Source organism: Sitophilus oryzae, unplaced genomic scaffold (assembly GCF_002938485.1).
Source record: "Sitophilus oryzae breed Bouriz unplaced genomic scaffold, Soryzae_2.0 scaffold_857_pilon_pilon, whole genome shotgun sequence".
Lineage (NCBI taxonomy): Eukaryota > Metazoa > Arthropoda > Insecta > Coleoptera > Curculionidae > Sitophilus > Sitophilus oryzae.
This window is the reverse complement of record NW_022147480.1, coordinates 720,340-735,153: the sequence shown is the minus strand read 5'-3', so window position 1 is coordinate 735,153 and position 14,814 is coordinate 720,340. Positions and strand designations below refer to the sequence as shown.

General features: G+C 31.3%; 1 protein-coding gene across 1 annotated transcript; it reads right to left on the bottom strand.

The window, feature by feature from the left end:
* Positions 1–84: 84 nt before the first annotated feature.
* LOC115889896 lies at positions 85–14,555 on the bottom strand. The gene is made up of 8 exons (XM_030909987.1): positions 14,218–14,555; positions 13,854–14,166; positions 13,421–13,799; positions 9,318–9,511; positions 9,121–9,250; positions 1,092–1,326; positions 412–666; positions 85–336 (listed from the first exon to the last, which is right to left on the bottom strand). Exons 1-8 carry the CDS (start codon positions 14,316–14,318, stop codon positions 198–200), a joined length of 1,746 nt encoding a protein of 581 aa, XP_030765847.1. The 5' UTR covers positions 14,319–14,555; the 3' UTR covers positions 85–197.
* Positions 14,556–14,814: the final 259 nt, after the last annotated feature.

The window sequence follows — 14,814 nt, the reverse complement described above, 5'->3', positions numbered from 1 at the left end:
GGATCTGAGATTGTTTAATGACCTAACGACTAGCAACTAGTAAAGGCAAAAAAACTAACTATTCCATTGAACTATTCTTACATATTCTTAGTCAAAACGTATATTTAAAAAGCATATGTACATGTTTACTAGATTTACTAGATTTGTAAGTTTACACATAAAAAGACTTAAATCTATTAACTAGTAATATACGAAAATTAACTAGGAAGTTTTTTAACCATCTTGTCAATATCGCGTTCGCGGTATTTCTCGATAAATTCTTGTATCTTTATTTGAGGCAATTTTTCAACAGCGTTTTCATATACTTTGGTCGCTTCGGCGTCTTGATCTGGTTTGCTAAAACATAAAAAATCGGCTTAGGTATTAAGTTGTTTTAAATGTTTTCGTAAGTTTTTGAAAACTCTAACGTACTTTTGTTCCCATATCGTCCCAATCCAATCCAGCCATACGTCGATATCGTCGCCGAACTGTTCGCTGTACAATTTGAACACCGCGAATTGTTGTTTGAAATGGTCTCGGCCGTCTATACGTTCCAACGTTAGCATTTCCCGGTGCAGTTCTCTGGTGAAGGGCGGTTTAAGCGCCAACTCCCAATAGACGTTTCGAAAATACTTAGGATCAGGATTAAACATGGCGCTCCACCTCAAATATCTCGGTTTGAATTCTCTAAAATGAAGAAATCCATAACGCCATATTATGACAGAAGCCATATTACATATTATATGTAAAGGCACACTCTCACGACTCGCTATTGACATACGCTATAATAGTACAATTATTTGCGCAGTCGTTTGTGCGCCTCGGCAAGTATAGCCAATGCTGGCCAAGGCTACGCTTGGCGAGCATACGAATAATTGTGATCCTTTGACTCGGGCTATGTTTACCGACAGAGAGTGGGAAGGCGACGAGTGACAAATTGCACATTGCACAAGAGTATATTCCAATAGCAAATGTTTGTCAAGTACACGAGTCGTGAGAATGCGCCTTAAGACATATTATGGCGCCCAACGTTGGGCACCATAGTATGACTTACGATTCCATATTATGGCGCCCAACGTTGGGCGCCATAATATGAATTACGTTTCACTCACCTCGCTATTTCTTCGTACGGCTCAGCTGTAGCTCTCTTAAATAACTCTTCCGTCTTAACATCTGAATAAAGCTGCTGGGTTGTGATGTACAAATCCCAAACGGGGACCGCTCTATGGCCCAGCGACGTAATAGCCCTTTCAAAAACCACTTCGGCTTTATTAAAATTGTTTCTAAGTAGACAGAACTTCAAATACAACAACCATAGCTGTACCGAAGACGGTCGACATCTGGTAGCTGTGAAACAAATACAAGATTTAACATAGAAGACGATAAATATCTTTTAAACGGTTAATTTAATCGACTAATCATAAGAAACCATTTTTGTAGAGCAGTAAAGTTCCTACAAAACCATGAGTTGAACGTATCATAATGATTTTTTGTTAACAAGTCAGTGGCGGACTAAGCCAGTCTGGGGCCCGGGGCGGCGAAGCTAAATGTGGCTCCCGGTCTGTTCAGATAATGATATACTTCTAATGTACATCTTGCAAAAATTGAATGACGTATGTATATGGATGACAAAATTCAAGTATTTATACAGGGTGTCCCAGGCTGAGCCTGCATTAGAAGTTTCTAGAGAACTACAATATCTAGATTCGAGATTTTTTGCATATCATTGTTTCACAACGAGATCTATCGATTAAAAATATTTTCATTATGCGGCACTTCCGGAAGTACTGGAAGTTGACAGCAATTTTCTTATTTTAAATGGGTGCCCCCATTTTTTATTGCATACTTAAATTCTCTGTAGAATTTTATGAATTTTGATATTAAACACTCTATACCTAACTTTAAACGTTTTTGAGAAAAAAAAATATTTAAATTTTTTTGATAGGTAGTTTTTTTCGTCCAAAAATTCTTAATGTTAGATATAGAGTGTTTAACATCAATATTCATAGAATTTTACAGATAATTTAAGTATGTAATAAAAAAATGGGGACACTCATTTAAAATAAGAAAGTTACTGTCAACTTCTGGTATTTCCGGAAGTGCCGCCATGTTGAAGATACTTTTAATCGATAGATCTTGTTGTAATGATGTGCAAAAAACCTTCGATCTAAATATTGTGGTTCTCAAGAAACTTCTAATGCACGCTCAGCCTGGGACACCCTGTATACTGTAATAATTTTAATAAAAATCGATATAGATATAAATATGTTACTGATCAGCAGTGTAGTCTTTACGTAGGAACCTGATCGGCCATGACCCCCGGAGCAGGGTTCGGAAGTAGTTAATTAAGACGTAATTTACCTGATTAATTACGTGTAGTTTTTCTTTAAAAACTACGTCTTTTCCCGTTCGTTAACTACATGAAAACTACGTTAATAAACTACCTATTGATATTATGAATAATTTTACTTTATATGAAGAGTCTAAATAATATTATGTAAATGGTTATATTTAAAGCCATATTTCTTCTGTTTTCTTAAATACATTGTGTTTTCTAAAGCTTTAACTTATTATAACCTCACCTCATACCTTTGACATTTGAAAGTTACATACATATGTTACATAAACTACACCCTCTACATAAACTGCATTAACTACATGTAATGTAGTTTATGCAGTTTTTAAAAGTAACATGTAGTTTTCCGAACCCTGCCCAAAAAGCCTGTCTCCTTTTGCTACCTACAATTTTATACATGTAACGAGGCTTCTGTTGCGTAGCTACATATTCTGTGCTAATAGCCTTGTATATATATTTTTAAAGTAGATCAACCTAAGACGTTTATGGACTAAGACTACTAGATGGCAGGACCGGTTTCCCTACAGAAAAATGTTTTTTGTTACTCTGATTTTGAAACTACCAATAAAAACAGAGAAAATAAAAATCGATAATTTTCGGACTGTGCCAATTGGTTACTAATCGACCAGATACTTTTTGTCTATTAGATATGCTATAAAATCTGGCAATTATACAATTCGACCATTGTAAATACCCGACAAATTCTTCAATTCCGACAAGGCCGATGCTTCTCACTGATAAGAAATAAAAATGTTTGTTTAGATAATTTTCCAGGTATTTTTTCTTTCTGAATGCACATTTTAAAGTATTTTATATTCTTTGTCCCCTTGACCTATTATCCTGGTTGCACGTATGGAAGTTCTGTTTCTTTTCTCTTTCTTCATGTTAATGTAGTCTACCAAAAATAGTTTAGTAGCGTTTTTATAGTTTATTTTGTAGTTAAGTAGTAGGTGAAGGGATAATTTTGTTATTTTTTCTTTTTGTTTGATAAGTTAGTAAGTTTGATAATTTGTTCAGTGTAGAATACAAGGATAAGTAGTTGTGTAGTGTTTTTAAGAGATTATATTCGTTTATTTTGTAGTTGAGTAGTAGGTGAAGGGGTATTTGGGTATTTCTTCTTTTTGTTTTTCTTGTAATAATTGTAGTAGTTCTATTAAGTATTGTGATAGATACACTATATCTTCCTTCAACTTCGTTGAAAAGTGCGTTATCATATAATCTTGGTTTTCTGGTAGCAGAATGTACGAAAAAAAATCTGATCAAATTTATTTGAAATTAAATTAATCTAGCCTTATTAATCAAATTAAATTAGTCAAATAATAATAATAGTTAGTTTCAAAATACTATACAGGGTGAGTTTCCTACGATGTTCTATATGGGCATCTCGGAAACTACTGAAGATAGAGAGTCAGTTAATGGGGAAAGAATTGCAGTTTTGTGGGGCCATAAATATGCGCCTTTCGGATTTTTGAAAAAGTTTATCGCTTACTAGATATTTCAAAAAAAAAACAAATTTTGGCTATTTTAAAACTTGTCCCTAATTCCATTATAAACTATTTTAGACAAAAATTTGTAGATAATCACATACCTAATGAGTTTGCGTTTTCTGATTTTTTCTAAAGCCTAGGTATAATTTTTGACCATAGTTGGCCATGACTTCATAAAAATCGCCATTTTTAAGCTTTTCGGCGATATTACAGTTAGATACAGAGTTATAGTTATAGCCAATTATTTTCTTTCTTGGCTAATTTCACTTAGTTAGCATGGTATTCTTACTCTGTTATGATTTATAACATAAAAACATAGAATATATTATTAAACGGTCCTTTACGATTTACATTACGCAAACTAGAACTTAACCCCATACACTTAAGTTATTTTAGAAAATGTTCTCCCGTACCGCCTCTTCGAGGGGGCCCATGCAATTGGTCCACCTCTTCCGATCCCTGAGTTTGCATAATTGTGATATAAATAATTTTTAACATTTCTTTCATAATGGGGGGGGGGGAGGTGTCATAATGAAAGTCATGTTGGAACCACCCTATTAATGCGCCACTATCTAAATTTAACTTTTCCTAACATGTCTTGAAAACCGTTCTCTAAAAAACGTAAATAACGTTCACCGGTCAACGTATCCTGGAAAATGTATGGCCAAGAAACGTTGAACCAATAATCCTCTACACGCTTTTCTTCATTTAAAAAATTCATATTTACAATTTTTGTTTAAGCAAGTTGCAATTTTTTGAACATTTAATGAAGAATATGTAAAAAGTTTAATGTTTTCAAAAAAAATATCGTAAAATTCGTAAAACACTCAATTTAGAATAAAATAATCTAAGAATGAAATGATTCTTTTATAAACCTGCATTAGATCAAATTAAAGTCGGTATGTAACTTTTTCTAAATATTAATTAACAGTAATTAGCATTATCATAAATTATAAAACATGTACCAACATATCGAAATAATAATTTCTTTGTTAATACAGTTTATAATTTTTAAAATAACAGGCAAAAATAATCCACAATCTACAATAAAATAAAAGTTTCATTTAAATTTCTTAATCATCAGCTGATCACTATTAAAGATGCAGAAACCAAGGCTATATTATTACATTACTCTGAGGAAAATAACGAAAATAATCGATATTTTTGACTCCGCCCCGAAAGGTTCACGATTTGTCCTCCAGTTGGCAGCACATTTTGTCTAGTCGGTTGAACAACTTTAAGAATATATAAACAAGGCTAATAGATACATAATAATATGCCTGAAAAAAATCAAAATTGAAGATAGTCTGGTACTAGCGAAAAGTAACTAGGAACTTGAGTTTGGTAATATTATAGTGTTAGCATAGTTTAAGGAAAAGAGTAGTTGCACTCTCGCAAATATTTTCTGTCAGTTTTTGCAATCTGTCGAATATCGGCAGGTTGCAAAGCGTTTCTGTGGCGTTTCAGTTGAATTCCGTCCGTCGAGCTGCGAGGTTCGAGCGTTGCGTCCCAGCACAGAGACGGATTGACAAAAAATGAGTGCCTTACTGTGTGCTGCTATTAATTGTAGTAATAATTCAAAAAATTGTTCTTTGAGTTTTTTTAGATTTCCATCGGATGTAAATCGGCAAGCTGATAGTAATTATCAATTAACATTTAATTATATTTGTTTATTTTAGAAGCTGAGATATTATGTAATTAATTAAATGTTATTATTTTTTTTAGCATGTGGACAAATTTTAAAAATAGTTTTTTAGATATACAGGTTGTCTCAAATATGCGCATGAAAATATTTTTTGGTCAAGGGAATTCCCATAAAATTTTCATTCCAATAATAATTTACGAGATATTTTATATAGATTGTTTTTTGAAACAATTTTAGAGTAAATATTTTGTACATCTAAAGTCTCCGCAAATTATTCATATTTTTTAATTGAAAGAATTTTATAATAGCATAATCTCTTATAAATTTAGTGGACTGTATTTTTTTATGTTTTTTTATTTATTTTTTATTATAAGTGGTCGTAATATAACGATATTCAAAATATTATAGACAAAATATTGAGTTTACATTTGAGGGAAGAAAAGTGCCACACCTAGCTTTAAACCACCGTAAATATACAGGGTGGCCCATTAGTGCGAGGAAGTCCAATATCGTCGTCGTTGTCGAACATGTGAAAAAAGTTTTATTGATATGTTTCAAGGTTTATAAAGGGGCGTACCCTAAAATATTTTGTTATATACAGGGTGTCACAAAAAAAGTTACGGTAAAGTTAGTTTTTTTTTTAATTATTTTACATCATTCTACAGGGTTGTTCACCACATACGACACGAAGCATTGTAGCTAAACGATTATATTTTTATAAATTTCAAGTTTTGGGTTCGATGAAGGACTATTAGAGGTACAGTTTAAAAATAATTTACAAGATACAGAGTGTCCCAAATAAGTAAAAAATATCAAAGTTGTATTTTTTTAAATGGAACACCCTGTATATTATTACATTTTTAGTTTCTACGATTAAAATAAAGGTAAATTTGATTAAGGTTTATTACACTTAAACCTTACCGTTTTTGAAATATTTTCAATTTTGTGAAATTGCAGTAAAAATTTTAAGGCTTCATTCCTCCAAGGGTACCAAAGTTTTTAATACTAAATATTTACTGAAGTTTATTTATTGATTAGTTATTGTGTTGCAATAATAAAAATAATACTACCTTATACAGAGTGTCTAAAAATTTATTTTAAATAATCTATAGCTTTAAACGCCAATAACTTGTTTAATTTAAATGGAACGCCCTGTATATTTTAAAAGAATCAGATGCACAATTTAATTGTCTATCAAATTGTATTATACCATTTTTACCTATCCCTTCAAGTTTTCGTAGAAAATGCATTTTCTTATAATTTAGACCTCATTCATCAATATACCCATGGAATATTGACATTTTATTATTGACACCTATGGAATATTGACATCATATATTGACATTCTAGTAATATTATCGTTTTGCTAAAAACAATAATGTTGTATGCAAAAAAGAAAACTATTTAAATCTTTATAAAAGAGTATACCATTAATTAAATATAGCACCATTATTTCCGCCCATATACTAATTAATTACATACTTAATTGTATTCGTTAATAGAATTATTAATTAAATAAATACTTATTTGATCATAAATCAATAATAATAAGTTATCAAAATTAAAGTCTCTGTTGTTACAAATAAGCATTTATTAAAAAATGAAATATCATTTTTAAGGTGTTACTTTTTATCACACTGTCTAATACCCATACAAAATTCAGTTTTTTTAGTATTTGGAACAATTATTATTAATCAATGCAGTCAGTTAATGTAGTTTGAATACTGGAATCATATTAATTGGTCCTTTTTAACAAATATTTAAACAGTTTTTTTTTTATTTTTTAATGAAATAAATGAATTATATCCACAATATTAGTATCTGTACTCTTTAAAAATTTGGTACATCTTTAAAAATAATCTAAAATGTCAATATTCCATAGGTATATTGATAAATAAATTCTAAATTACAAGAAAATGCAAATTGTGCATTTTCTACGGAAACTTAAAGAGATAGGTAAAAAATGGTATAATATAATTTGATAGACAATTAAATTGTGCATCTGATTCTCGTAAAATATACAGGGTATTTCATTTAAATTAAACAAGTTATTGCCGTTTGAAGGTAATAATTATTTAAAATAAATTTTTAGACACTCTGTATAAGGTAGTATTATTTTTATTATTGCAACACAATAACTAATCAATAAATAAACTTCAGTAAATATTTAGTATTAAAAACTTTGGTACCCTTGGAGGAATGAAGCCTTAAAATTTTTACTGCAATTTCACAAAATTGAAAATATTTCAAAAACGGTAAGCTTAAACCTTATAATAAACCTTAATCAAATTTACCTTTATTTTAATCCTAGAAACTAAAAATGCAATAATATACAGGGTGTTCCATTTAAAAAAATACAACTTTGATATTTTTTACTTATTTGGGACACTGTATCTTGTAAAATTATTTTAAATTGTACCTCTAATAGTCCTTCATCGAACCCAAGACTTAAAATTTGTAAAAATCTCATCGTTTAGCTACAATACTCCGTGTCGTATGTGGTGAACAACCCTGTATATACATTATTCTATATAGGGTATTTTTTATGGCGTCACGAAAATCGGAATATTTAAAATAGTATGTCTCAATTTTTTTAAATGCCACATTCTGTATATTATTTTTCTGTCAGATACAGAATTAAAAAGTGAAAATTTTTTTTAATTTAAAGTGTTTCTAAATTTTTAACGGTTTTGCAGATATTCGCAGTATTATATTATATATAGCTCTTTCAACAGTAAATTTTTATCAAAACCAGCTAGAATGATCTTTGTCTGATATTTTATCGTTGAAAATCCCATATGTAATGAAATACAGAAAATATTTGCAAAACGGCTAAAAATTTAAGAATACTTTAAATACAAAAAATGTTCACCTTTTAATTCTACATCTGAAAGAAAAATAATATACAAGGTGTTGCATTAAAAAAAAATGAGATACAACATTTTAAATAATACGATTTTGGTGACGCCATAAAAATTATCCTGTATATGATAAAGTAAATTTTTCTACACGAATTTATTCTGGTATCCTTCATGTTTAAGAAAACATAGCTAAGTATTAATAAAGTTATATTCACTCTAGTTTTTTACCACTTTTCGTATATAATGTTTTTAACCAAAGTTTTAGTAAATAAGAAATAGAATGGCAACACCGCAGTGTTCTTTAAATAAAGACAGTGTACTATATGCAGAATTTTATGTTGAATCCAGTTATCTACAGAAAATTAAACTTGTTTTAAATCAAAAAAAAGTTGTAGGAAATCTCTGAAATAGATAATAATATAAAAATATGTCTTACATTTTTTTCGCATTTCTTCCCATCAGAAGATTTCAGATACAGATGAATTGTTACCTACACGAAATGTGAAAATATTCTGTTTTCAAGCAAGTTTTTACTCGATGATCAATTTTTTTTATTTTATTTTATTGTGAATATCATATTTTCCTAAATACATATCTGTGAAACTATGGCGAGTGCCACGACTATACTTTGCCTAGTTAATAGACCACGACTATACAGCTACGTTAGTGGTTACGGGAGGCGAGAACAAGGTCTGATAAAGTGACAGAAAAAGAACAAAGGATTTGACAAGGAGTAAAACTACTAGTTTCCTTATACTATGGTGTTAGATTTACTTAGACCATTAAACGTACCTTCAACTAGAATTTCCATAACAAGTTCATCATTGCCTGCACAGATATCCACCAACGCCTTCCAATGTAGTTCTTCCATTGGAATCTTCATCATTTTAGCTTCTTCCAAAGCCTCTCTTAAAGAATTTACCTGTAAGCACAACAAGAAACGTAATCAGCAAACGTTACCGATTTATTATTAAGCATTTTGGCGTTACTTTAAAAACGTTTGCAACACGAGGATTGTCTTTCTGAAGATCTATTAAGGTGTCCAGATATAATTTCCACAAGGCGGGTTTCTTTTTGCCAGGTACTTTCGCAATACCCTCTTTGTACCTTGCTATGCATCTTCGTATCGAGTGCTTGGTAGATTGTTTTCGCATCTCTTCGGGAGATGCGTTATAATAATGTCCTGAAATAAAACATAATGAAGAACTGTGAAGTGATTTTAAATCGTTTTACTATTATAAATAATAAGCAATTTTATGCTAGTACAATTAATGTTTGACAAATAATGATTAATTTTTGATTGGCGACCTCTAACAGACAAACGGAGCACTTTTGTATAGATGTGTGACCATATTTGTGACACCTTGTGTGTACAGTAGTAGTATTTGTGACATACGTCTCAATTATGGTATACATACACGCGTATACCACAGTTTTTTGATAGCAAATTCGATATCCTCGGGTCAAAATTAGTCTGGTCGGCTCGATCCGAAAAATTACGTGTGTGAGTTTCCACAAATCATAATATTTACCCAAGCAGCATTTGGACGTCGGGACAACGTTGTCTCACGCGACCAAACGTCGGGGCGCAACATCGGCACAACCTCGTGCCAACCCTAGCCTGCACTAGTTTGGAGAATAATTTTTGGGTCGAAACGACGTTGGATACCGACGTTGGCTAGAAGCCTAATTTAGTACAAACTGCAACGTTATTTAAAATCCTAATTCACAGAAATACAAAACTAATATGGCGTCTAAGTCGCGTTTTATCCTAAATTGGGATAATTATAGTAAAAATATTATTTTTATGATTTAGTTAGAGACATATGTCAGATGGCAGTGAAGGAAAACAAAACAAAAGTATTTAAGTGTGGAGGATGTTTGAAGATCATAATTATTGAAACACTTCAACCGACTCTGTAACTCGTTACCTAAGGCAAAGAAGTTAAACGCAAACAACTTTATTGATAAATGTATTGTTTCTACTTTGAAAAATACTAATGGGCCTTCAAATTAAAGATGTTTTAAAAACTTTCATGAATTTCTTTTTTTTAGTAAAATGAAAATAATTTATTCGCAGTCGAAAAAATTGTTTCCGCGTGTTTTTTAGGGTCAAATATTTCAAGTTAATGTATTCAAAAAGCAGGAATTGCTATTTTAGGAACGAAACATATTCTTATTTAACAACATGGCGGCTTTCACTTTGTTGTTTTGGAGATTAAGATGGAGTAGTTCGAGTAGTCGCATACTGGACTAATAAAGTCGCAGTTCGGCCTTAACAGGTAGTATACTAGTCGCAAGATTGCCTAATTTAGTCATCCTAGAGTCTAGCTTGTGCCGCCCTCTATAATCTAAATAAACGAGGGAGTGGATAAACTATCGGTAATATATGTCGATGTATATTTAAATTTAATTTTATATGTACCTTTCTTATGTCCCATTTTAATTAAGTTTTTTTTTATAAAAACAAAAACAGCACTGAACTGTCTGACTGAACAGAACAATGAAGTGAAAATTTAAGATTTAAGGTTATGGTTCAATACAGTTGCAAAAAGGTAGCGACTCTACGTCCTACCAACGTAAGAATAAGGAAATCTAAACAACGTTGGAATTAGTAAAACAGACGACGTTTGCATAACGTTGGAATAGGTCCTGAAGCTGACGTCGAAAAACTCTATATTGTCCAACGTTGTAACTACGTTGTCCGAATCACCTAAAGATTACTTAAGCAAAAAAGGTTAAAAGACAACGTTTATTCGACGTCGCAAAAGCTTCTACTTTGCTATAGTACTAGTCCAACGTCGGCACAACGTTATAAAAACGTTTAAATTTATTTTAATACCCAAGGTACGGAGCTAACTATTTTTTGTAACTAATCCAACGTTGTGTTTAGTAAACGTGTGGTCGCAAGTCGTGAAAATGCTACTTGGGTATTGGTATCACACACTTTCAGAATTGTGGTAACTTAAACTTCCCTGTATCGTAGCGCCATCTAAATTTTTATACACACTCATATTTGTGGTAAACCCGGCGTTTAGATGCGTACATCTCCGAAACGTACCGATTCAGAATACACACCTTATTTAATTTCTATTCTTTTATGTTTTCTGTTGCATCCCAAATTTTTAAAAAATATTTGGGAATGTACAGAGTGGCGCCTCTCACACGCCGCGGAGGCTCCAAAGAGAACGACAGTTTGTATTAAAATGAAATTTTGTGAGCATATGTAGGTTAATTCAGAGCACTTTTTAAAAATATAGATTCTATAGCCTGTCCCCTAATAAATAAGAAATAAAATAATTCTACAGGGTGTCCCCCAAAAAAGTTACATATCAAAGTTGTGTTTTTTGTAATGGAACACCCTATATATTAATTGACTTTCGGATTCTTGGAGAAAAATAAAGGTGAGTTTTATAAGAAAAATATATGACTAAAATGTAAAGTTTTTGACATATTTTACATTTTCCAGAAATAAAGAACAATTTTTAAATGACAATAAAAGCTACCTAAATTGGAATTTACCCGGTATGGCCTAATATGTAGTTAAATTAACTATTGTACTTTAGATCAAATTAAAACTTGATCCAAAACGTTATACAGGGCGAGACAAAATTAATATTGAACATTGGTCGCTTTTAAAAGCATGTTACTCCGTTAAATAGAACACCCAGTATATTATTCCGGTATTCAATGGAGAATTCGTGTCTCTGCAAAATACTATTAAGGTTGCCTACCCCTCAAACAAAGATTTTCCTAGATATTTTCATTTACATGATTTGATCCGAGTAGATGTTTATTATTTGATAAAACCTAGCTGGCTGTGATACGTCTGATGTTACTTCAACATAGCTGTGATATTAGTTCAACTTTAACAACTAGTTATCATTTTGTGTCAGTTAAAATAAAAAAAATTCTCAGAAATTTACCGAAAATACAAACTTATCCTAAATCAGGGAAAATTGATATGATTCTATTATTATAGTAAAGAATACGTAATAACACACAAATAATAAACTACTGACGCAAAATCATAAAAATTAAAATATCTAGGAAAATCTTTGTCTGAGGGGTAGGCAACCTTAATAATATTTTGAAGATATCGTCCCATTGCTGCCAAAAGTCACTAACTTACTTTTTGTTACTTCCGAGAAAAACGTGTCTAAAGATGAATTGCATTGCATAAAGATGTTATAGTTAGTAACTATTCCGTCGGATAGTAAAATATCCGTCGGATAGTAATCCGTCGGATAGTAAAATAAAACATAAATAGCCAGAAATCGTAGCTAATGACTTTTTCAATCGATTCTCTGCTTCAAAATATAGTTAGTGATTGAATTTTGTTGTTCGGTAAAATGTTAGTCAGTGACTTTTGGAGGCAATAGGACGATATATAAATTCCTCATCGAACACCAGAAAATATACTGGGTGTTCCCTTTAAAATAAAGGAGTAACTTGCTTTTAAAAGTGACAAATGTTCCATATTAATTTTGTCTCACCCTGTATAACTTTTCGGGTCAAATTTCAATTTGGTTAAACATACGATAGTTACTGTAATTAAATATCAGACTCTACAAGGTCAACTAAAATTTAGGTAGCTGTTATCAAAATTTAAAATTTACTCTTCATTTTCACAAAATGTGAAATATGTCAAAATCCTTAGATTTTAGATATATGCTTCTTTAATAAAACTGACCTTTATTTTTTTCCTAGAATCCAAAAAGCAATTAATATATAGGGTGTTCCATTAGAAAAAACACAACTTTGATGTGTAACTTTTTTGGGGGAGACCCTGTATAATTCTATATATTTTTATAAAATGCTTTCAGTTAACCTACATATGCTGCCAAAATTTCATTTAGATATAAACTACCGTTGTCCTTGGAGCTTCCGCGGCGTATGAGAGGCGCCACCCTGTATTTATAATTATAGAGAAAATAGTATTATTACACAAGGCTTATTCTATTTAAACACAAAAATAAAGAATTATCTTAAAAATATAAAAAAAGTTATTAAAAGGAACATTAAACATCTCGATTGTGCTAATACGTGTTCTTGTAAGCAACTTTCATGAATATTTGGCCACCCTACTTACCGTTCAACTCCCTTATAGCGATTGTATGCCATACTCTCTCTTCATCGGGATATTTCTGAAGTAGTAAATCCAAAATATAGTCCTGAACTGGATACAACCTTAGATGTGTTTCAAACAGTGTCAAAACATACATAAGTATTTCAAAGCAATCAGGATCAGGAATGTTCTTTAATATACTGTCGATGTATTTCTTAAATCTCGGTATTTTATTGTCTTGAGGATTACTCAATTCTACATCGATAAGATAAATGTACAAAAACTTTTCACTTGGATGAGTCCCAATGCCTTTAAGAAGCACTTTAATGGCTTCCATGTGACAGTCCTTTTGTTTGTACCAAGCTGCAGCTTTTTCAAATACTTTCGGTTCGGATTTAAATCTCTAAAATGAAGCAAACAGGGAAAAAATCATATAAAAAGCTTAAAAAAATAGTACCTCGATCATTTCGGATATGTGTTTAGCTCCATTATCTAAACTCGAATGGCTACCAAGAAAATTCAAATATTCCAGACAAAAATTTAAATCGGAGGAATAACTTTTTAGGGCGTACTCATAATAATATTGTAACATTTGAATGATCGCGCTTTTTAGCCTGCCTGTATTTATACTTCGTGTTCCCCGCGTTCTTTTGGGTATTTCGTCTAATAAAACTTTCTCGAGATACTCGATCGAATCTCCAAAGTCTTGCAACCGTGAGGTACTACTACTTAATCTGAATCTGTTGTCAGCAAGTTTCTTGGAAATAATGCTAAAACAAATTGTAAATAAAGAGGGCAATTATATAATAATAAAAACGTACTTAATTTCGTCATCTGTAAATAAACCGCAGTTGCTAAGTTCCAAAATAAGGTCAGATTCGTTAATAATCGACCCCATATTCCTACTCGGTATATCAGCCATGGCCTACATATGTTACTTGCACAAACTTCCCTCAGTTGATGCTCAGTTGTTAAATAACTGCTTAACAAGAAGATATACGATAAGATAACCCGTTAGCTTTATACATCTACATATAAAAGTGGAAGACCAACACTCGAATATAATTAAAAAACACGAACTATTTAAATTTATTCATGGAATTCATTTGACAGAGGAACAAATAATAAACAAATTTATTTTATTTATCAACCTAGGTTAAGTTGTGACAACTTCTTCTTTTAAAAATTTGATGTTTCAACTACCAAGACTCTGCTCCTTTACATCAAGATATATAGAACAATACACAAGTCGGATAGTCCTAGTAGTTTAGGCCTTTAAAAAAAATACTCATATACGCAGAGAATAGGTACATATACGCTATGCTCTGCTTATCTAGTTATCATATACGCCAAACGCCAGTTACGCATTTTGTTTATCACAATCTGGTTATTTATCCAAGACAGATCTAAATTTCCAT